This window comes from Indicator indicator, chromosome 3 (assembly GCF_027791375.1).
Source record: "Indicator indicator isolate 239-I01 chromosome 3, UM_Iind_1.1, whole genome shotgun sequence".
Lineage (NCBI taxonomy): Eukaryota > Metazoa > Chordata > Aves > Piciformes > Indicatoridae > Indicator > Indicator indicator.
In genome coordinates, this window is record NC_072012.1 from 30,062,558 (window position 1) to 30,087,115 (window position 24,558).

At 37.8% G+C, this 24,558-nt stretch overlaps 1 protein-coding gene across 1 annotated transcript in view; it reads left to right on the forward strand.

Moving 5' to 3' along the window:
* Positions 1 to 24,558, forward strand: part of GRM8 (glutamate metabotropic receptor 8) — a 320,064-nt gene that overhangs the window by 138,224 nt on the left and 157,282 nt on the right. Inside the window, exons 3-5 of the mRNA XM_054399899.1 lie at positions 2,148 to 2,283; positions 2,717 to 2,871; positions 4,061 to 4,198. Of these exons, the coding sequence (XP_054255874.1) occupies positions 2,148 to 2,283; positions 2,717 to 2,871; positions 4,061 to 4,198 (429 nt within the window). The remainder of the gene's footprint in view (positions 1 to 2,147; positions 2,284 to 2,716; positions 2,872 to 4,060; positions 4,199 to 24,558) is intronic.

Genomic DNA, 24,558 nt, shown 5'->3' on the forward strand with positions numbered 1-24,558 from the left:
TAACAGTGAATTCCTATTTGTAAAATTTACAAGATATCTGCTAAATATTTTCCTTACATTTCAGCTCTGTTATTTGAGATTGTAAAAACCTTTTTAAGTCTCTATCACAATAACTTAATATTAGTTTAGAAAATCAGCTGAAGCTTTTTGTGGTACATTTTCCATCTTTTCATTACTGCATTGTCAAAGATACCTGGTGAATATGAGGTTCACCTGGTCCACAGGATCATCTCTTGTTATTGGCAAATTTGCTGTCTGTCGTGGGGACACAGCTGTTGATAAAAATGTGAAGAACTGTGTTGGCAGAGAAAGACAGTATATTCCTTTTTAAAGCAGATAAGAGTACTTTATTTATGTTTTATATTTCTACCAATTACAGATGAAAAACAAATGTGTAAAATCATTTTTTGTTAGAAGTGGCAGATGTTCTAATTTGCAAATACTATTTCTTTGAGGCAAAGCAGAGAAGAATACAGGATAAAGCTAAACTTGGTTCCACCTTAGGATCTGCCTGCACAGGGAACTATTGAGGTTGATGAGATTCTGCAAAGGCAGAACAAAATCTGCCGACGAATTCCCAGCATTTTATTAAATATTACATTTGATTAAAAATAGTAAAAAAGGTGGCATGTTTGTTTTGCTTAAATACATTCATCTTTAGAAAGCTAAGGCAAGAAACCTATGTAACCTCTTCAGGAAGCTGTATATCCCAAGCTGCATCTGGCTGCCCCTCTGTTTTTGTTCAAATCCTATCACTGACAGTGTGTGTCGATATATTAATTTAAGTACTTTGGGAAAACATAAGGCTGATGTTCTGACAGGGAAGACAAGATTTCAGAAAGTTGAAAAGCCTCCCCATATACAACATAGCTGTCTAACTGTGTAGTTGTCTAATTATCTTTAATATGTAGACGTGTATGCTCCTAAAATGATCTTATACATCAAAAAATAGATACCAGCATTTATTAAAAATAGAGCACATTTTTATTGTTGCTCCTACTGTGTAGAAGTATTTAGATGCAGAGTTGCAAAAGTTATTGTTTGCTTTGGCTTTGTTTAGTAATGTCTCGGGTATTGTTAGAAATAAACATTTTCTCATTTGCCTAATTTTCTACTTTTATTAATAACTATCTTCTCCACAAAAGGCTCTCTTTTGAGAATAACAAGAGACAAGAGCAAACATTGGTGGGAGTTAGATGCAACAATGCAAATCAGGCAGTATTTCTTAAAGAAAAAAATGTTTAAAATAAACAAATTGTAAACAATCACTGGAAGATCATCTATAGTATAGAAAGTTGATTGTAAACTGGATTCAGTGCTTCATGAAGCAAGCTCAGGGAATTTCTCTCCCTGTCTCCTTTTCCATCTGATAATAGTGGGAAGTAGAGGTTCCCCAGCAGCACTGTATGGAAGCCATTAGAAATCACTGAGTTTCTGCAGAAATTTGTTCATTTTTGCAGGACAGGTAAAATGTAAATATTTCAATTAGCCCTTTCCTCCTTCTGTCAGGAAGAGATATAAATATAATCTCTGAGTTTGTGTTCATTTGCTAGTTAGTAATTTAGAATTTTTAATGACAACCCAAAGCCTCCTAAATAATTAAGACAAATTAATTGAGAATGTCATAATAACAATTAGAAATGATTGGTATTCATAAGAGAACATTTCGAGTTCTGTGTTTGATTTTGTAACCACAGCATTTATTGTTAACCATATAGTTTCTGTTGAAAAAGTAGAGGTGTATAATAGCACCTGATACTGAAGAACCTCATTGTGAACATAAGCTGTCCAAATTGTGGCTGCAAGGTTAAATGCAGTCCTGTATCAAGGCTCAGCTGTCACAGTTTGGAGTAGGTTTGTGGAACTCAGTCCAGTGGAGCCACAGTACAGTGCTTGAGGGCCTGATTTAGGATGTTGTTTTAAATTTTATGCAAAAAATAAAGCAACAGGGTAACTGATTTTAACTCTTAATGAAGCATTACATGTTTAAATTTGTACAGTGTATATTTCTAAATACATAAGTAAACTTTGGCTGTATTACCTTATCTCAGATTGGTATCTTGTTTTCGTTGCCTACCTGGTTATCTGAAGTTTGGATTTATTTAATGTGTGGCTTTTTTTTTTTTTTTCCTGTTAATTTTTCTCAGGAGGTGTTTGCATTGCTCAGTCACTCAAAATCCCTCGGGAACCAAGACCAGGAGAATTCGAAAAGATCATCAAGCGGTTGTTGGAAACTCCAAATGCTCGAGCAGTGATCATGTTTGCAAATGAAGATGATATTAGGTGCCTGTTTTCTAATTTTGTCTGTTACAGAGATACTCAGTTGGGTAGTAGAGAATAGAATAACACAAGAGGTTTCAGATTCAATCCTGTGTAAAAATTAATGGCAATCCAGTGATAAGAAATTGAGTTGCAATTATACAGTTTGCTGGTCCTTTATTCTGTGGATATCTAACCTAGTTCCTAGTTTCTAAGAGTATAGATCCAAAAGAGTATTATTTGGTGATTGAAAAGGAAGAATCCAATAAGCATGCTAGAAAAATATGGAGAAAGATGAAACAGATCTTTATGGATAAATGAAAAATATAGATAAAGATGAAACAATTTACACAGTACTGTATTTTGAGTTCACTACAGTTATTGCTGAACATACTTTAGACTGTGAAAACTATTGACTTTGTAAACACAGTTTGTTTATTTTGTTGTTTATTTGCAGACGAATACTGGAAGCAGCCAAAAAAGCAAATCAATCTGGGCATTTCCTCTGGATTGGCTCAGATAGTTGGGGGTCAAAAATTTCACCAGTTCAGCAGCAGGAGGAGATTGCAGAAGGAGCAGTAACCATTCTGCCCAAGAGAACGTCAATAGATGGTAGGAATGCACGTGGCACAAACCCCATTTTCTGACAATGTTCAAGCATCCTAGGTCTCATTTAAAAAAAAAAAAAAAATGATGTAGTCCTTGCTTACAGGGAAATCAGGGAAAACTTTCCAACCAAAGAATTTGAGCTGGCCTCATCCAGTATTCATTTCACTCATCTCTGTTGAGATGAGGAGATGCTGAATATGCAATTAGGCAATCTTATAATTGACTACTAATGAGAGCACGTGTGATGAAGAGCTGCTTACCCATAGCCTGGTGGTCTTTTGGGACAAAAAAAAAAAGACTATCGGATGATAATGAGTCAGCTCATTCTCCTGGGAGGAGAGCAATCTAGACTCTGCTTTCCTTTCCTAAACTTACTTTAAGAAGCAACTGTATTAAAGTTTCAGATGTGGTGGATGAAACAGAAGCCATTGGTTTGAATTACCTATTCCCAGGAGGGTACTGGACATGGTAACATGTCTTACGTCTGGATAAGTGCTGTAAACTGGTAAATGATTAGAAAAACTGAGTGCTATTGATGCTACTTGGAGAAATTAGCCACATGGAAACATTTGTAAAGGGCTTAATCCAGATGGTGTGTATTAGTCATGATTTCATTATGGCTGCTGGGCTGTAGGGGTAAGGCTGGTGCAGAATCTGATCAGAACCCAGTAGAAATCTTTAGTTTCTGAACTGAGTCATTAAACATATAAATAGGCACAGAATTTAAGGTGTACAGGAAACTCTAATTCACTAGAGAGATACCAAATAATTTTAGGTGGTCTTGACGTGAAATTTATTTGGATCACAATCTTTGACTAAGTAGTGATTAGATTTGTTTATTTCTTGCAGGTATCCAGTTCTTTATTTGGCTCATCTGCATATTAAGATTTAAGCTATTTTCCTAACTATCTGCATTGCATTTTTTAATTACAGAATTCTGTGGGAGCTTTAGAAACTCTGGCTGCGATATTTAGAAAATATGAAGTAATAACAATACTTTAAAAATGACCTTAGATACTAGTGTGTTCATAAAATACTAGAGTAGTTTGAAACCTCAATATTTTTCTTGTTACGGTGTAAAATCTTTCATTGCTTTTAAATGACTATCTTCATGCTGTGTCATCGTAGAGCCAACCCTGACTGATTCTATGATTCTATGTTCTAACGTTTCTTTCACTTCTCTACAATGTAGGATTCGATAGATATTTTCGGAGCCGAACACTTGCTAACAATCGAAGAAATGTCTGGTTTGCAGAATTTTGGGAGGAGAACTTTGGATGCAAGTTAGGATCACATGGAAAAAGAAATAGCAATATCAAGAAATGCACAGGTAACTGTGAAAGTAAAACATTGACTAAGTTGTTTACTGGAGTGCAGGAAAGGAATTGCTGTTGTTTCATCACCCTTATGGCTCCTTTCAATTCTTTAATGCATATCATTGTGTTGTAAGAAAGTGTGACATTTTTCCTCAAAGAAAAAATTCAGAACAGTGTTTGAGAAACTTAGTAGTTAATTTGCACAAATCCAATGATGGTACAGATTTTGCTGAATACCTGTGACTGTGGTTTAATTTCATTCATGTTTTCAATGACCTCCTCTCTCACCTCATCTATAGCTGTCAATATGATTTTTTTTTAAGTGAATGAACACATCACAGTAATTCTCACATTATTATCCCTGAAATATATACAGAGAATTAAATTTCTCTTTAGACTGTTGAGGTCTTGATGATAGGTCAAGTCATGAACTCCTTATTTAGTTTACAAACTATATTTGAGTATGAAGTAAAAATCAAATGCATATGTTCCTGTTGCAAAAGAACAGGATTCTTTATTGTATCTTAAAGTTGAAATTCTCTATGAAGTTTGCACAAAAACTATGTAACTGGCACTGCTGTTCTCATACCTGCTTGCTCAGACATCATATGCAGACTCAATTGTATCAGTAGCTCTGACTTTCATCTCCCCTGTGAGACATTGGCTTGTCACTGTCACTTGCAAAGATTATTACAGGAGTGTTACCTTTGGTATTCTGTGACTGCAGCAGACCTCATATGTTACTTTTTGCCTAATGTCGGGGTTTCTAATGACTTAATTACTGCCACCAGTTGCAGCATTAGTGGTAGTGACTCTGTGACTAGTGGCAGCAGAAATATCCAATTTTCTGCACCACATACATAAGTCATTGACGTGCCTTAATTTTCCCTTTTATTTTTTTCCCCACCAAATAATATTTTCCACATGGAACATGAATAATTTTGTTCACTTGCTGTTTGAAGATTGCTGGCTGCCTGGTGACCCTGTGTCATGGGTTTAGCCAATTGAATCTGCTGATGAGTATTCTATACCATCTGGGTGTCAGTTTTAAAAGGAAAGTGCTGTCTGGAGCAAATTGTCATGGGGCTTGTAGTTCAGATTGTAACATGAGAGAGTTCCTGTTTCCTGTTGCTATTTCCAATTCCAGGGTTTTGGGGTGTTGATCTTTTCCACTGGGCTTGCTGTGGGTTTGGGTGGCAGTGGAATTGTTTTATTTCTGGCTGACTGCTACTTCTGCTTTTGCTTTTCTGTGAAATAGGTAAGGTAGTTCTACATTGTATCACTTTCATTAGACACTCCTTATTTCAACCCAGGGCTTTTTGTGTTACTTTTCCTCCCAATCCATAGGTGGGGGGTTTGCTCGTGAGAGCTGTCTTAAACAAGGACGTACTATTACACAGCCTTTGTTATGTGGGTACCCTTCCAAACTTTGTGCAAACAAAAGCTGCACACCACCACCCCACTTCTCTTGGGTTTGTCAGACACACATACTCTGCAGTCTCCAAATACTCACACCGTTTAGTCCTGCACTTTCTCAACTATCAGATTTATGGCATGTATACTGTGCCATTGGTTTGAAGACTTATTACACTGGACTTCACAATGTGCAGATATATCTCACACAGAAATATGAGAGCCATGCATGCACTCTCTCATTTCAACAACAACGCCTTGTCTTCTGCTGTTTGTCACATACTCCAGAAAAAAACCCCCATGATATTCAGTTCCTCACTGATGTAACTGATAGCTCATTACTCTAATCCCTTACTCCTTGGCCTTGATTCATATAGCAGTAAGTCATGGCTGGGTAGTTGCCCATGTCTGGGGAGGGATTATTCTAACTATTTTAATTGGAAAATAGATGCTTTTTAAAAGTTTCTTAGATTGAATGAGTGCTGTATGTGCTGTAGTTGGACAAGCTCTAAATGTTGTCACAGATGGCTGCATGAATTTTCTTAACATCATCACATCTGTCAAACTGAATTACCAAGTGGAAAGTAGTGTATGAAATGTATAGGCTGTATCTTCATAGTTTCAAAGTAATTTGTGATTTGAGATGGATATCCACTGGGTTTATGAAAGAAATTATGGTATGCTTTCTGCACCTCAAACCAGAAAGAGAACATTTTTTTTTGCACCCAGAAAGTTAGCATAATTTCAAGGAATGGGATTAATGCACCTGCATTTTACCTGCAGGGGAAAAATTATGAATTCTTCTACAAGCAAGAGTACCTAAGAGTGATAGGACTCTTGACTAAAACCCTTAAAAAGTGGCTTACTACAGTAAATAAGATGATGATTCATTATAATCTCTGTGCTTATCTGAATAAAATCTAAAGGGTTGGATAACAAAAAATAACCAAAATACATTCCTTTAAAGTAAACTGAATCAAGAGATGAGAACTGAAGTTCAAAATAAACCTCCTGTGATTCAAGAGAAATGCTAGGTGGAGAATGGGAAAATTACACCCCCAGGCCACATCTCAAGACCTAGAGAATCACAAATGACATCTTGACCCACCTCAGTTTGTCCTGGCCTCCCATGCACAAAATCCTGACTGGTTCTTCATACCTCAGCCCCCAATGAGGGTGAGTCAGTCTACTATGATCTACGTCTGCTAGAGATTAAAGAGGAGAATATTCCACCCACTAATTTATCTTTCGCTTGAAAGGCTCAAGATGTTACTTCATGGCTAAGTCTGCTCCAAAATAATGGAGGTAACTGAAAAAAATGATTGAACCCCCAAATTTCAATGAGGACATAAGAGCTGTTACATTTAATTGTTTATAACTCAATATTGAAGCCTTTGATCCTTGACCTATTCCATTTGCCAGTTTGTTTTCTGTGAACTTTCTCAGTTATAAATTTCACCTCTATTCTCGACAGGGATGTATTCCTGTTTATAGGTTGGGATTAGAAGGCCATTTATCCTGAGTTTCCCATATTTTATCTGGGCACTAGAGATAACAAGAGCCTCTTTGTCTTTTGCCCACCAGACCAATTTGTACATCCTGTGAATACCCAGTGGGACACTGAAAGAAATCCAAAAGCTTGAGATAGAGCCATAATAAAAATTTTCCTCTCCAAAGATATGTAAAGGCAAATTGATAGGTATAAAGTTTTTTCAGACTTGAGATGTGTTTCATTAGACTTTCCTGTTTATCTTAGCTCGTAGCTAATATACTTGAATCTTTTTCTTATACAACACTTGTAATTCCCAATAACAAAACTGGTATCTGTGCTAGTTGAGATACCCATTCCCAGTGTAAATTTTCACTGCCTGCAGTCATGCTACCACCAATCTAATCTAATTTCAAGATTTTTTTTTCTATGAAGATACTGGAAGATGCTTCATAGAGAAAGACATTTTCCCTTTTTCCTTTCCATGTAAATTCAACTGCCTTTTTATCACTGAAAATTTGGAAAGCGATTTGTTCTCCTTGTTTAAGGTTAAGAATTACAAAAAGGTCTTCTGTTCCTTTAATCAGTATTTTAAAACTGTTTAAAAATACTTTATTTTTTAATTGCTGTTGCTTATTATTCCTAAAGAATCTGTGCTTTGGAGACACATAAAATGATAAGTTTCTTTTGAATTTGCCTGGTGATTTTCTTTCAGATTTTTACCAGTTTATTGAAAGCAATGATTCAGTGAAACTTTGAAAAAGTAGTTGCTTTGCCACTGTTGATTTGCGGCTAACTCCATGTGTATTGATCAAATAATTTTGACCAGACTAGTTCATAATAGAGAACTTTAGTTCCAACCTTTCTGGAATTAGAAAGAAAAAATCAAATTGGACTGTTAAATTCCAATATGGAACAATGTGACTATCCTTAACTTAACCTACTAGTCACTATCCTTAAACTTCTCTTTAATTGGGGAAGAGGAAAGGCCTTTGTGGAGAAAACTTTTATATGCTACTGTAGCAAAATGGAAAAGAATTGAGCACTACAAGGAATGAATTGTCTGCAGAGCTTACAGGAAGCCTCACTTTACATATTTATTCAAGGCACATGTTTTCTATATTTGATAAAAAGATCTTTAGCAAGACATGAATCTTTCAGGGATCTTCAACAGCTGTTCTTTAGCACTGGAATCTCTTTGTGGGAATGAGAGGTGGGGAGATGAGAAACTTCTTACTCATCCCTGTACCCCAGCAGAAAACTCTAAAGACAGAGGCAGTATTCATCCTTGCACCATGGTTGCAGGAGATGGCAGATCCAGTATGCCTCTTGCTCTACTTTAAATTTAACATGCTTGTAAAATTGTCCAATACTCTCAACTTCCTCCTTGAGTCAGCTGGCGGGCCAAGTTTTTGGTACCTGAAGATTTAGCATTACTTAGAAATGTTGTGGACTGATGAGATTTATCGCTGTTGGTGTGTTGTTAATTGCAGCTCTTAATTGTTGAGCTATTAATTGTCAGTCCTACCTTAAGTTAGGTTTCTAGAGAAATGTACAAAAGCATGAATACGAAGGTTTGAAAATGAAACAAAGGAATCCCAGACTACTCTCTGCATTTGAATTGTGGGGCTGACAATACACACCATCACTCCTTCAGAAAACCAAAACAGTGACAGAAAATGACAGTTAAAGGAAAAGGGTAAGAATTAAATGAAATGTACTCATATTAGCTTCCACTAGCCTCACAGAATGTTACTATTTGATTTCATTCTAACAAATTCTGAAGTCCTCTTTGCATATACATTATGTATTTGTGCACGTTTGTGCTTGCATGCATAAGCAAATAGAAATCTAACATGAATTTGCTTGCTGTATCATGTTTTAATAGGTACAATGGTAGCCTCAAATTAGAATCTGACAAGAAGATACAGTTCTATTGAGATTTGTTCTGGATTTCCCCTGTAGCGTCCCTTCAAGGCATGCATTTATCATAGTATTTACAATCTTTGAACAGTAAAATGTGTCCCTTTCATAAAACCTCAACAAAAAAGTTAATTGAAAAAAATCCTTCATGCACATCCCTACAGAAATAGTCTTCCCTTATTTTGTGTGGTTAGCATTTTAACTACTCTGCAAACCTAATCAACCTTTAACTGACTATAATGACTGACTGTGCTGCTAAAAATAAAGATGGAAGAGTTCCAAAAGCATATAGAGACCTATGTAAATTAGTCTAATTTCAATTTGCTCTATCAAACTGAACTATTTGTTTCACAGAAAAAAATCATGGAGCAGTATAACAGACATGCATTTGTAAGAACTTTACATATATATTACTTAATTATTTTCTTTTAACTAACCTCTTTGAAAATGCAATTGCACCTGGAAATATTAATAGAAATAGATAGGTTTACTCATGTGTATGCAGCCACGTTCTGAAAAATGTACAGAACAAATTGAAAAATTTAAACAGATACGCTGCGTTTCTATTTAATTGGGCTAATAGTTCCATTACAATAAAATCACTTCTAAAGTAGTTTTTTTACTTGATGAGGCCTGCACAAAGTTACAAAAAATCCAAAACAGCGTAGGTGCAGTTGAGACGTGGTGAGTTGCCTAAAAGGCACTAAAGATCTGTTCTTCGGCAGACAGAAGGAGCTGCATGCTCGCCCTCTTTGTGCACCTTGTGTTGTGACCAGTGTGCTTAAGCATAAGAGGTAGAATAGACAAGTCTTAGTCTTTCTCTTTGTTTGCTGTTCTTTGCCATTTTCTTGATTCCCATTTAAAAAGTAGCTTATAAGCAAATTACAGAAAGATTTTTTAGAAAGGGTAGAAAACAGGATCCTGGTAATTACCAACCTGTCAGCCTCACTTCTGTGTTTGGGAAGATCATGGAACAGCTCCTCCTGGAAGCTATACTGAAACACATGGAGGAATGGGTGGTGATTCAAGACAGCCAGCATGGCTTTACCACGGGCAAGTGTTGCCTGACAAACCTAGTGGCTTTCTATGACAGCGTAGCAACATCAGTAGAAAAAGACCAACAGATGTCATCTAGCTGGACTTCCATAAAGCCTTTGACACAGTCCCTCTCAACATCCTGCTCTCTAAACTGGAGAGAGAAGGATTTGATAGGTAGACAGTTCAGTGGATAAGGAATTGGTTGTCTCATTGCAGACAAAGCATAGTGGTCAATGGCTTTATGTCCAGATGGAGATGTGACAAGTGGTGTCCCTCAGGGGTCTGTACTGGGACCAGTACTTTTTAATAGTTTTATCAATGATATAGCGAGATTGAGTGCTGTGAGATCCCAGTTGCTCTGTTGTCTCAACAGGGTGTGACATGGCCGGATGGTGTGGCTTAAAAGCACTGCAACAGCGCCACTGAAAGGCCAATGTGCACATTGCACACTGCACAGCTCTGGAGGCACCCAGAAGGGGGTGATAGCGGAATCGCAACTTCCCTGCGGCCAGGTGTTGGCAGTGCCCCCCAGGGCTCCAGCCAGCACAGCCCTCACAGGCGGCCCTGTTGCACCGCTCCTGCTGCTTCTCACCATGCTGTACTGCCTGAGCTGTCATCCAGCTCCACACCATCCGTCCCCTGGCTCTCGCTGCCACTCTTCTCCACCCTGCCTACACGGCCTGGATGGTTCCCTCTCCCTGTGCTGCTCTGCCAGCCCCCCACCACTCTGTTTCCACCGCTGCCATGGAAGGCTCTTCTTTTCTAAGTGTGTGCCTGCTGCCAAGAACTTGGGACTCTTCCTGTAATAATTCTATGAGCTGAACCCAGGAAATGGTGATATCTCTCCCTTTTCTCCTTGAGTCTTTCTCTCTCTCTTGTTTTCCATTTCCTATTCCTTCCCACTTTCCCTCTGCTCTGATCCAATCTAATAAATCCCATTCATCAGCCATTTGATGTTGGTTCACCTTTACCTACTCAAAGAGAACTATTTGAATCTTAGCATGACCCCCTACTGCTGACCAGGGTTGGTACAGGATAACCAACTCGTGACGAGTGCACCCTCACAAAGTTTGCAGATGATACCAAGCTGAGTTGTTCAGTTGACAAATCTGAGGGCTGGGATTCCATCCAGAGGGACCTGCACCTGGGCTGGAACAATCCTTATTATCAATACAGACTGGAGCATGAGGTAATAGAAAGCAGCCCTGTGGAAAAGGACTTGGAAGTTCTGGTGGATGTGAAGCTGGACATGAGCCAACAGTGTGCACTTGCAGCACAGAAGGCCAGTTGCATCCTGAGCTGCATCAAAAGAAGTGTGGCCAGCAGACTGAGAAGACGTGATTCTGCCACTTTGCTCTGGTAAGACCTCACCTGTAGTGCTTTGTCCAGCTCTGGTGCACTCAGCAGAAGGGCATGGACTTGATGGAGTGGGTCCAGAGAAGGGCCCAAAAATGATCAAGGGGCTGGAGGACCTCTCCTATGACTGCAGGCTGAAGGAGCTGGGGTTATTCAGCCTGGAGAAGAAAAGACTTCAAGGAGACCTAATAGTGGCCTTCCAGTACCTGAAGGGGGCCTACAAGAAAGCTGGAAAGGGACTGTTTGGAAAGGCCTGCAGTGATAGGGCAAGCAACAATGGTTTGAAATTAGACAAGAGTAGATTTAGGTTAGGCATTAGGACAAAGTTCTTTACCATGAGGGTAGTGAAACCGGAACAGATTGCCCAGAGAGGTAGTTGAGGGTTCAATGGAACTCTGGGCAACCTGATCTAATGGAAGATGTCCCTGCTTACTGAAGGGGGGGTTGGACTAGATGACCTTTGGAGGTTCCTTCTGACCCAAACCATTCTATGTTTATATGATTCTATGAGTGAACAACGTGCATTTGCCATCCAGAAGGTAAATCACATCCTGGGCAGATCTGAAGAAGTGTGGCCAGCGGATTGAGACAGGCGATTCTGCCATTCTACTCTGCTCTGGTGAGACTTCACTTGGGGTACGTGTCCAGGTCTGGGGTCCCCAGCACAAGAAGGACATGGACCAGCTGGAGCCAGTCCAGAGGATGATCAGAGGGCTGGAGCACGTCTTCTATGAAGACAGGCTGAAAGAATTGGGTCTGTTCAGCCTGGAGAAGAGAAGGCTCCGGGGCAACCTTACAGCTACATTTCAATATCTGAAGGAGACCTACAGGAAGGCTGGGGAAGGACTGTTTAGAAGGGATTGTAGAATTAGGATGAAGGGCAATGGTTTAAACTGGAGCAGGGTAGATTTAGGTTAGACATGACGAGGAAGTTCTTTACAGTGAGAATAATGAGACAGAAACAGATTGCCCAGAGCTGGGGCGGAAGCCCCATCCCTGGAGATCATTCCAGGTCAAATTTGATGTGACCCTGAGCAACCTGATCTAATTGGAGATGTCCCTGCTTAATGCAGGGGTTTGGACAAGAGGACCTTTGAGGGTCCCTTCCGATCTGATGCATTCTATGATTTTGATTCTATGATTTTGAATTTTTATATAATTATATGATTTTTAAAATTTTTATTTGCATGGATAGAATGTCTATTGCTGTTTTGTGTACGTACAGTAATTCCATGTAAAATCCACAGGAGTCAGATTTGCAGCATGCTAAGCAGGAGCCAAACTGACTATTGAATCTTTGCTGCCTGTCATATCAATAGGACACAAAAGATGTTGAGTATTTGCATAGCTAGAGTTGTTTTTGACTCTTCTTTGGACATTTTCTCAGAACTGTGAAAAATGTGTGCTGCAGGTAGCTGCACCACAGGGGTCACAAACTGCCTTTAATGTAGCATTAAATCGTACTGCATCGTGTGTCATTAAATTATATATGGAGCTACAGAGTATTTATTTTTGGGGTTAGGAGAATAAATCATTTCTCAGGTGATGCCAAAACCTCTTCCAATAACCTAAATGAAGTTCAGTCTCTTTCTTATGGTATACCATAGGCCACAGTGTCACCATTTTTGGAGATTTTTTCTGATTTTCATTTTTAGAAGCCTGGGTAGTCAATTTCATAGAAAAATTTGATATCTGAGAACGGTGAGTGACATTCTGCCAAAATTAACAGGGCTGAAATAAGGACTTTCTCATGCTGTACATCAGGTCAGAATGTTTAGACCAAATTCTCTCTGGATTGTGGAGAACTGGCGGGCATGAACTTTACCGTCTCTCTGCTGTCAGTATTTGGTAGACTGGTGAGCAATAGAAGATCATAGCTTAAGATACATTTGATCAAAAAGTACACATTTGGTTGTCTTACAAAGGGCCAGTTCTGGCTCTTATTCCAGAAACTACAGAATTTCAGAAGATCCAAGTTGAATACTGTTTCATTCAAGGAACTGTTAATGTGCATAAATACTACATGAAGTGTCTGAGAGCTGTCAGATCAGAGAATCTAACATACTCTGCCCATTCACTGATTTGATTTCTTTATTTCACTTGCTGTCATTCTTTCATGTTATTTTACCAGCTGTTAGTGTTTTAAAATCTCTTTATAATATATTCATCATAATAACATTTCTCAATCCTGTTGTCAAATCTTAGATTCATCTACACAACACATCATTTAAAAAAGCTTTTTATTCCAGAATGAAGAAGAAATTGTTGATATACTCTGTAGAGGTCTTTGTTTCTCTATAATTTTATTCATAAATAGGAATTAAAGTCTTGTATTCTGTCAGGAAATGTGTCAGTTTTAGATTTATAATGTTTTTTAAAGTTCTGAGTCATATTCTACTGCACAATCATTTAAATAGAGCATCTTGCCATCTTAGTTTTGATACACTTGCTGCCAAACTGGAATACTTTTAATATACATATGTATGTGTGGATATGTGTGTATGTTTGCTGGTAAGTAATGAGTCCAGAAATTCTTGTTCCTCTTCAGATCCTCTACAGGAATGCCATATCCCAGTGAACAAATTGTTACTTTGATTACACTTTTGTGCAAACTTGAACTGCACGTTCTCAAATGTGGCCTCAAAAAACTTGTAGTCAGTATTACTTACGATGTAACTTAAACGTCATACAGGTGAAAATGTCATCTGCATATAATCCTTGTTCCTGGGAGACAATAGTAAGTTACTCCATCATTTCCAGTACTGGCCCAAACACTTTGGACACATGCTGGTAGTATGGGAAAGTCAATAGTCAAAGCATTTGATCTTCTGGTCTGCCACAAACAGACCCATGCTCTGAATAGGAAGATTCTGTATAAGCCAGAATCCCAGATACCCTTCTTCAGACAGAAAACTTATTTGTTGTTTTTCCTTTTGAGCAAGTATTTATAGAGGACTGGAAGAACAGGTTTAATGTTGTGTATGCATAATCTGTACCACTATTCCAGCATTTCAGGTTGCAGTGCTTTAAGCATTTGGTGTGTGTACTTGCTACCTGACTAGATACTTCATCAGAATACAAGTAGTACCATAAAAACATAGTTTAAATCTTCAAAAAGGACTGTTAGCTGCATAGTTTTCAAGATCCTTGGATGTTGTCAGACAGGCTGGTGTGCTCATTGTAATCTCATAGAAGGTTACCGATCCTTCAGATCTGTTGACCACTGTCCAACCACTCTAGCACTGTTCTGTGAACACTAATCCCTCTGAATAAGTCATAAGGATATAGAGCCCTCTCTGTGCACAGTCTCTGTGAAGAAGGATTTAACTGCTTGTGGTACTTGTTTGCACCAGCTACAAGCTAACATTGCATTGTTCCATTGATTAGCTGTTCCGAGGGAGGGGGAATCTATTTAATACACGGCTTAATCTTTATAAGATACTTTTAATATTCTTGGAATATGCAACAATTCAAGATATATATTTATATTTGCCAGTACTTGTTTTCCCAGTAGATAAAAAAGTAGCTTGTTTGTCTGGTTTTGTAACTGCAAAAATAATGCCATCCCAAATATATACTGGAATAAAGAATGACTTATACAGAGCCTGGCACAAACCACCCCTTTCTTTGTTAGTGAATACTTGATTTGCAGCATATCAACAAGTTAAATATGAATACAAGGGAAAAGAAAATGGTAAACCAAGGGAAATTAGTTAGTCTTTTTGTCATGATCTTTCCATTAATTATGTTTGATATTAAAGAAAGTTTAACTTATTCTGATGCTAGATACCAGAAATACCCCAAGTAATACAATACAATATAAAAATGTGTTTTTAATAATTATATTAATTTTATAATATAATTGATACAGATCATGAACATTTTCAATATATTGAATAATTATTTAACTTTTTACCTGTGAAATGCTCCTGATGTACAAGTAGTTGCTCACCTTTTGTGGAAGAGAGTTCGAACTGGTCATCTGTCAACAGATGCAGATGCTTTTTAATCTGCTGAGTAGAATTTTGTTGCAACAATAGACGCAGTAAAATCAATGGGGCATATATATATATATATATATATATATATATATATGATGTGTTGTATAGATCAGTGTAGAAAAGAAGGTCAGAAATTGTTTTTTAATGGATAAGTGTATCCATTAAATGTAGCAATTATACTTGAAAATTTCCAGAGTATTGTATGTATCCAGTATTTGTGGTAGGTGTTTTTGTTTAGAGGGTTCTTGTGAAAGGTCAGATAGAAGCACAAGTGCCCCCAGTTTGGGTTAAAATCAATGTAAATGGGAGAAGAGAGGTATTACTTGTTACTTTTGCCCTTGGGTGGAGCTCATGAGACAGGATTCACTTAATTCTTTAACTTCTGGCAGGCCACCTCCTCATGTCTTAGTAAGCTGCTTAAACTGGTATGACTTTGTGAGGATACCCATTTCTCTTTACAAACTGCAAATAGATCTAGATGATTCATTTCGATGAGGTGCCCCATTTTTAAATTGCTCAAGTGAAATGAATCCCATCCCAAGGCTGCATGGATCACTGCCTTCTCAACAAAGCAGGCTGTATCTCCAGTTTATGTAAACCCTGGTGATAAATAGTATTCATTTATATTAATTATGACTGTATTACTTAAATGTTTAGAGGTAATTTAGCATCTATACAATTACTTTCACAGACAGAAACAAAATGGAAGGTAAAACGTGGCAGCCAACAGTACATTATCATCAAATATTCCTCAGATCTGAAGATATATATCTGCCTATTGATAAATGCCATAGATTTTCAGAGTGCATTATCCCATTGAATTATGCAAAATATTTTAAAGAGACTTGTTGACTAAGGTTTGTATTTCAGGTTTATATCTAGGCTTTGTTTAAAAATTAAGTATTCAATTATTCTGGCCAAGATCTTTTTATTCTGTGATGGAATAACCCCACATGACAAGGGTTTTGAATCTTTGACAAATCTACATAATGTACACGATCTGTCACTGAGACAAAAGCAGCTGGTGTTGTGGTCTCACATGCTTACATACCTTATGGAAAACAAGTTACTTTCAATTTATTGAAGTCATACTGTGGGAGAAATTGTGCTTCCATTAGTGGTATTTTAAGATGCATCTGTTAACAATGTGTGATTAATTGTGTGAGTTTTTTCTACTGTATCTTCAGCATTTACTTGAAGTTTTTGCAGCCAAGGATGGTCTTGGATGATTTGTTTCTGTTTTAGTTAAAATTCGACAGTGAAAGGGAAACTCTGTGCATTACATAAATTCTACCTGACCCCACAAAATAGTAAGACCCAAATGCCTTCAGAAGCTCTGCAGTCATGGGGCTGGTGGTGTTCTGAGGCCATGGTCTACCATGCTGCCTTTCCATGTGCTCAAGTATAAGCTCTTTAGGTCAGAGATTGCATTTTTCACTTATTTATTAATATGTGTTTTGCTGTTGTGTTCTTTCAAGCAAAGAAGAAAAATGAGTTGGCATTTGCACGTCATAAACCTGTTCAGAGGAGTCCCGTGGAATTTAAGTGCCACCTAAGCATTGTTTGGCTTAGAAAATAAGGATGCTTTATCACTCTCAGTGTTCAGTTCTGACTGTTGGTAGACTATTTCCTGAGCCATACCCTTGAAAGAGCAATTCTTCAGAGACTCTCAGATAGATCAACAATTATTCTTTCATCTTGAAGTGAACAAATCATTTCCAGAACCAGAAACACTTCAAGGTAACATTTTAAATTGTCTCTTCCTGTGACTTCTGAAACTATAGCAAATAAGAAACAAAATCATTTTATTCCTTTCAAATTTTGAAACAGAGCCTGAGACTCTGAAAGTGGCAGATTTAGGGACATCATAATTGTTCTGCCTGACCAACCTGATCTCCTTCTGTGACAAGATGATGTGACTATTGGATGAGGGAAAAGCTATGGATATTGTCTGCCTAGACTTTTGAAAAGCCTTTGACACTATTCCCCACAGAATTCTCATGGACAAACTGGCTGCTTGTGGCTTGGATGAGCACACACTCTGCTGGATAAAGCACTGGCTGGGCAAACAGGCCCAAAGACTGGTGGTCAATGGGGTTAAATCCAGCTGGTGGCCGGTCACCAGTGGCATTCCTCAGGGCTCAGTGTTGGGACCACTTCTGTTTAACATCCTTATTGATGACCTTGATGAAGACATAGAGTGTGTCATCAGTAAGTTTGCAGATGACACCAAGTTAGGTGGGAGTGTTGATCTACAGGAGGGTAGAGAGGCTCTGCAGAGGGACTTGGATAGATTGGATCAATGGGCCAACGTTAATGGGATGAACTTCAGCAAGGCCACATGCTAGGAGTCACAACAACCCCAAGCAACGCTACAGGCCTGGGGAAGTGTGGCTGGAAAGCTGTCTGGCAGAAAGGGACCTGGTTCTAATTGACAAGCAGCTGAATATGAGCAAGCAGTGTTCCCAGGTGGCCAAGAAAGCCAATGGCAGCCTGACTTGTATTAGAAATGCTGTGTCCAGCAGGAGTAGAGAGGTGATTGTCCCCTTGTACTCAGCTCTGGTAAGGCTATACCTTGAGTATTGTGTCCAGGTTTGGGCACCTCAATACAAGAGAGATGCGGAGATGCTGGAGTGAGTGCAGAGGGCAATGAAGCTTCTTATGAAGAGCGTCTGAAGGAGCTGAGGATGGTTAGTTTGAAAAACAGGAGGCTGAGGGGAAACCTCATTGCTCTCTACAACTACTTGAAAGGACATTGTAGAGAGGCTGGTGCCCCAGGTAATTAGTGATAGAACAAGAAGAAATGGCCTCAACCTGCAACTGGGTAGGTTTAGACTGGACATTAGGAAAAATTATTTCACAGAAAGAGTGGTCAGGTATTGGAATGTGCTGCCCAGGGAGGTGGTTGAGTTGCCAACCCTGGATGTGTTTAAGGGTCATTTGGATGTAGTGCTTGGGGTGAACCTTGTAGAGTAGGGTTATAGGTTAGAGTTGGTGATCCTGAGGGTCTTTACCAACCTGAATGTTTCTGTGATTCTGTTTTCCTGACACTCTCTGTTAAATATTGTTCCTTTATGCAGGCTCTGATTGACTTTCAGGTCTAGCTTTCAGGACTGATAAGTTCTCTTTGAATTTTGGATGAGCATTGAGGTCACTTTTCATTTAATGTGGATTCTTTTCATAAATTTCTCTGTGCAATGGTCTTTCATGTCATGTGTGATGATAAAAGGAACACGGTTTGGAACAGGAGACCAAAAATTTTGCAACTTAGTTGAGCAGGGATAAAATTCAGAGGATGTATAATGGCCAAATCTTTAATGCTGTACATGAATGTTGCTATATTGACATGAAAAGACAGAAGATTTGAGAGGATATGGCCCCCCAAATGAGAGTAGTAACTTGAATTTTTTTTATGTGTGTGGAAATCACAGAGAGGATTGTAATCAAAGGCTGAGTAGGATAAGAAAAGCTATAAAGGAATCATCAGAAGGGAAGCTACATTGCTTTTCACTTCAGAAGACAAAAGTTTTAGATCTTAAAAGTAGGATGAAAATAAGCAGAGCTTTATAGACAGGTTACACAGAATCTTGAAATAGAGACAAGATGTTTGAACAACCTATGAAAGGGGTAACCAACCAAGAATTTGGCCTCAATGAGAATAAATTCTTAAATGCTCTAGTATTGATGAAAGGAAAATTGAATGTGGGAGGGTACTGTAGGGTGCTACTCCAGGCTCTTTTGGTCTGCTCTTACCTGGTTCTGTTTTCCACAGTTTAACTTTTTTGGTTTTCTCCTTTTACCACAAATCACTCTTCTGAAAAAAAGAATTAAGATTTCTTGCAGCTTCCCTCACTGTGATATGAAATCATGTAGGTTTATATTTTTTGCTTTTAGAACCTTTAAAATCAGGATTATATATTTATTTTCAGATATATATGTGACATTAAAAATGAAGAAAGCATGCTTTTAAAATTTGGGTAGTGATTTTACTGTCGTCCTTGCTTTTTTATAGTGTTCCTTAAAAAAAAGAAAAAAATAATTCCTATATTTTTTTTCCTATTACTTAATATTTTTTTCTTCTATTTTATAAAGATGCATCTGAGCATATTTTGATCCTAATTAAAAAGGTGTTTGTAGTCATATCTGGAATTTGGTCTGGTGCACTCTTCCAGATAAAAAACAATATCTTTTCTCTTCTTGGCATTCTTTGCTTGTTGTTCATGTTGGTCTTTTACAGTATCTCTGACTGGTGCTTCATTATTATATTTACCTGCCTGAAATCTGGCTATCCAAAATCTCATATGATCATGTTTTGTGCTTCTTCAGTCTCTATAACTCTCTGTAACATTTCATCTCCCTAGCTGCTGTTGTGGCTGAGTGGCCAAACCCATCATCCTCTCATTCTTTCAGTTCAGCTCTGTGACACTTGTTGATGAGGTTAAATTTTAACTTGTTGCCTCATCTGTTCTCTAATATACAACGTTAATTCTGCATCTGGTCTGAGGTAATTTGTCATTTCTAGACAGCTGGTTCACAGTATTCAAGTCCTTAGTAACTCTTAAGAGACTATGTACATTTTTTATGGCTCAATATATTAATTCCTTTATTAACGTGATTTTAACTAGGTTTTTTGTTTTTCAAAATTCTCCTTTTTTAAATGGAGTTTAGTATGTTAGTTTAAGTTAATTCTCATTTGAGCCTGAGGAACCTAATTACATGAGAATCAACCATTTCAAGTATAATTACGTCTTCAAACAATTTGCTATGCAATATTTAGAAATGCAGCTCCCATCCTGCAAGGTAGGGTCTACAGGGCCCACATATGCATCTGTGCAGGACTGCACTGAACAGCATTTCACAGCTGAAAGGACTTGAGAATGATTTGGCAACATGCAGCATTTCTTACATATATTTTTTTTACCCATGTAAAAAACATCCATAGCCACTTCCGCAAAGAAACAGTGATTTTCAGTGCTGGTAGTTTGCCTTTTTATGGTACTTCCTAGAGAGTAGGTGATTATTTGAAAAACTAGATTATTAATACTTTTCACTGGTCGTATTTTCTGTTCTTCAGCTTTCTATGTGATTCTTTTTCTGATCAAAGGGTGATGATATAACCCTATTCCTTGGTTTTTGACATCCATGCAGATATACTCTCTGGGACGTTCCATTTTAAAATATTACTGCAGTGTATGGCATGCATGTGTGTTTGTCTTGGTATGCATTTATTTTCTTATATAAAATCTCCTTTCTCTCTACCTTAGTTCCACTGTCATTGCTATCTGTATGCAAGTCCAAAGGTGATGCTTTTGGAGTAAAATATTTTCCCTTTCCCATCCCTGTCTCTTCTAGTCTTTGTGTTGCTGATCTTCAATTCAGCACAGAAACTCTAAGAATGAGGTGGAGAAGGGCTGAGGGAGTAGCTGCCTGGAGAAAGGGGACCTGAAGCTGTGGGAGTTGGAACCTGGGACCTGTCCCAAGTGTTCACAAGCACTAGCAAGACACAGGTGAATTATTCCCAGGCTCCTCTCCCTTGTTCCTGATCTCTAATGATACATTTAAGCTGTTCAAGAAAGTGGAGCATTTCCAGTGATTGCTGTTGTACACTCAGAACCTTTTTGGAAGGTGGGGAAAATACAGTAAGGGTCAAAACCTGTATTTTTAATTTATTATTCAGGAAATCATCTTGAGAAGCAGGAATGCAAAGTCTTCTATGTCCATAAAGTTTTTAACATTTGGAATTGAAATTAAACCAGACCATTTTAAAATTCAAGGCAAAAGAGAATGAAGACTTATTCTAATTCAATGAAAACACTATAGTGTGTTATCTAAAAAAACCCAAAAATTTCAAATTGGTTCAATTCTAAAGTGCAGCAGTAATGTTTTTCAACATAGTGCCAATTTGCTGTGTTGTTTTCCCTAGAAACCCAAATATTGGTAAGATTTTCAAAAGTATTTTTGTTGTGATGGAAATAGGTTCTCTGTGAAATGTAACTCTGTAACAAAGCCTTGTCATAAGTCCATAGCATAAGATGAGAAAAATGCATGATTTGGGACTAAGGAAAAAAAATAGCAGTTTATAATAATCTCTTGTATATAGTATGTAGGTGAACATCTACTTCTGAAAATGTTTATCCAGCAAATAGATGATGGAGAGAAAAGTGACAGTGTGTATAAATGACATGCTGATTATGATGAATCACACAGATAAAAATGTTGATATTGAAGTTTATTAATTTTCCATGTATCTGGACAAGAGATTTATCTTTCTAGGGGGTTATTTTTCAGAAGAGAGTATCTAAGTTGTGTATTTCATCTCCTCCTCAAAATCAAAGATATGATCTTAAGAACAGAATGTCAGGTGGGAGCTGGCTATACTTATTTCCAAAATTTGCAATATTTATGTCTCTTTTCTTATCCTGGCCTATGACCCCTTGAACAAATGAGGATGAAAACTTTAACAAGTTACTGGGAGGGATCAGAGGGAAATGTTACTCGGCATTTTTGGGTCTAGGTTTTGACAGTACTGTAGTATTAGAAGTTAAGTAAATCTAGTTCATGACAGGTTGTTCAAGAGAGCTTTGGTTTTCTTTGTTTTTAATTCAAACTACACCAATAACCGTGTAAAATGTTATCTTTAACGCAAGCTTTTCTTGTTCAGAAGATTCTTTAATGTTCTTCCTTATCTGTGGGGACTACTGCTCTGACATTCAGAAAACACTTTTTGTTTCCTACTGTTTCAAAAGGGTGTATTCATACACTGTAGTTTTACTGCCACTTCACTTATTGATAATTTAGATGAGGAAATTTGCCAACAATTAGAAACTGATTGCTAATGTAAATATAGACAGATTGGTAATGTTTTAGGGTGTGATTTTGATTCTTAATGTGATTGCTTGTGAATAGAATTACTCTATACAAACCTAGGTCCATTGTCTATTCATTCTATCCTGCCCCAAGCCATTTAATGTCTACCTACTTCATTACACTTACCTGTTACATGCAGTGGTTTATTAATTGTGACTTCCTTGTCAGTAGATCTGTCTACCCCATAAAAAGCTTTTACACCTGTACATGCTGTCTGGCCCATCTCCTCCTACTTCCTTTAGGCTATGTCACCTATATAAACTGAGCTTAATGAGGTGATTCTCAAATAAATTTCATCTTTTAAGGGTTAAATATTTTAATTAAAATTCAATTGTGAGGAAACCTGGTGGACTCACATGGATGTAGAAGCCTGAGCCTGGTGAGATTTTTGTATCATACCCCATGCTTCCTGGCATACGCTATGATGCTTTCAGCTTTGGGAAGTGGATCTCTGCCTGATTTTCTCTTGATTGTAGTGTGTTGCTCCATACTGCAGCAAATCATTCTAATTGCAAGTGGATGGGGATAATGTTTCAAACTTGCCTTTGATAGTTTGTTAAAAAAGCCCATACAGAGAAGAAAGGATGTGCAATTTATAACCCAGGTGCTGAACTTCTTTCTGAGATATGAGAGGCTGGCTATAACTCTGAAAGATCTTAATGCTCATAGAAGTCTGGCTCCATGGTACTGGAAAATGTACCCAGGATAAAAATGCAGGCAATGAAGGAGGAAACCCAAACAATGTCTGAGGCTGATGTCTGAAGTAGAAAATGCTGATTTATCTGAGCTGCAAAATATAGACTAGTTGGACCCTAGAACAGATGGGAAGAATTATAGTGTTATATGCCTTTCACTGTAAGGAAGGGAGAAAGGAAATTTTATTTTTATATTGCCTTCTTATTTAGTGGTTTTATTTCTCCATTATTAGCTTCTTCGCTTCTCCTTCTTCTCTCACCATAATCCATTCCTCCTACTTCTCATTGAATTTGATCTGCAGAGTTCATTGAACTATATCAAATCACTCTATAGAAGCAACTTGGGGATTTGCTCATGTTTGTTAGGTTTTAGAGTATAGTAATTAGGTATATTCAGGTAGGCTTGAAGAGGAATAAATAGTCTGAATTTTTACTGCAACTATTCAGTGTGATAGTCTTGCAAGTATGAATTGTTTTTACTGTTCTCACTTACAGATGCCAGTAGCCTTTTTTTGTGGCAACTGATCCCCAGTTGAGACTCATTCTTCTTTACAGCTTGAATGCATGACTTGTTTCCATTAGCACTGTCAGGGTGTTTAAAATTGACTTGCAATTTTGTTTCACCTACATGATGACTCAATGGTAAACTGAATTAATAAAAGTTTAGAAATAATAATGGTATTTGGCCTTGAATTTAGCAGACTTTGAGGATGTACCTCAATGGTGTCACACAACTGGTGCAGGTTCACACAGGAATAGATCTGTTTCTTATGCTCTGCTAAATTTCCTGAGGAATGCTGAGTGCATTAGGATCCATGGTAACGGTGCCTGCTGCAGAGTGGTATTACTTTGCTGTTGATAATGCAAGTCCATCTAATTAGCACCAAATGTCAGGGTACTAAGAGGAGCAGGTGGCACCATTTGTATCTGAAGTAAATACAAACACAGTATTTATGTGCAAAATCAGGAAAAATAAAGCCTTCTGTAAAGTCTGTTATAGCTGTTTTGCTAATGAATAAGATGTGAGAGAGAAAAGATAATTATAAACTGTGACCCATGAATGGAACTGATAATTTCAGCTTCAGGTTGAACCAATGGTATCAACAGGAAATATTTGGGGCTTGAGAGGAAATATCTGGGGCTTGAGACCTTAAAGATATAAGCTATATTACTTTTGTAACAGAGACTACAATTTTTGGTATCTGGAAAGTCCATGGTTCATTCGGGGTGCATTTTCAAACTTGTTAGGACTATGGACAAGATGGTGGAGAATTTTAGTAAACTTGATTTTCATGAAATATTAGAGATTGTGAACAAGACCACCTAAGCAGTGTCTTTAGGTAGACTTTAAAAGCCTAAACTTCTGAGTCAAAATGTACATAACAGTGTGAACGGATCTGGAGTGAAAGGAGATTACTAGTGATCTGCCCAAAGTGAGCAGAATCTCTCAGTCTTAATGCCATTGTTTCTTATAAGGACAGAGAAATACCTCAAGAAGTCTTAGCAGACAGATGTGGTTTCAAACCTGTCAAACAAGGAACACACATTCTGGATGGATGCAACTTAGGAGTCACAGTAAGAATGGAGGTGTA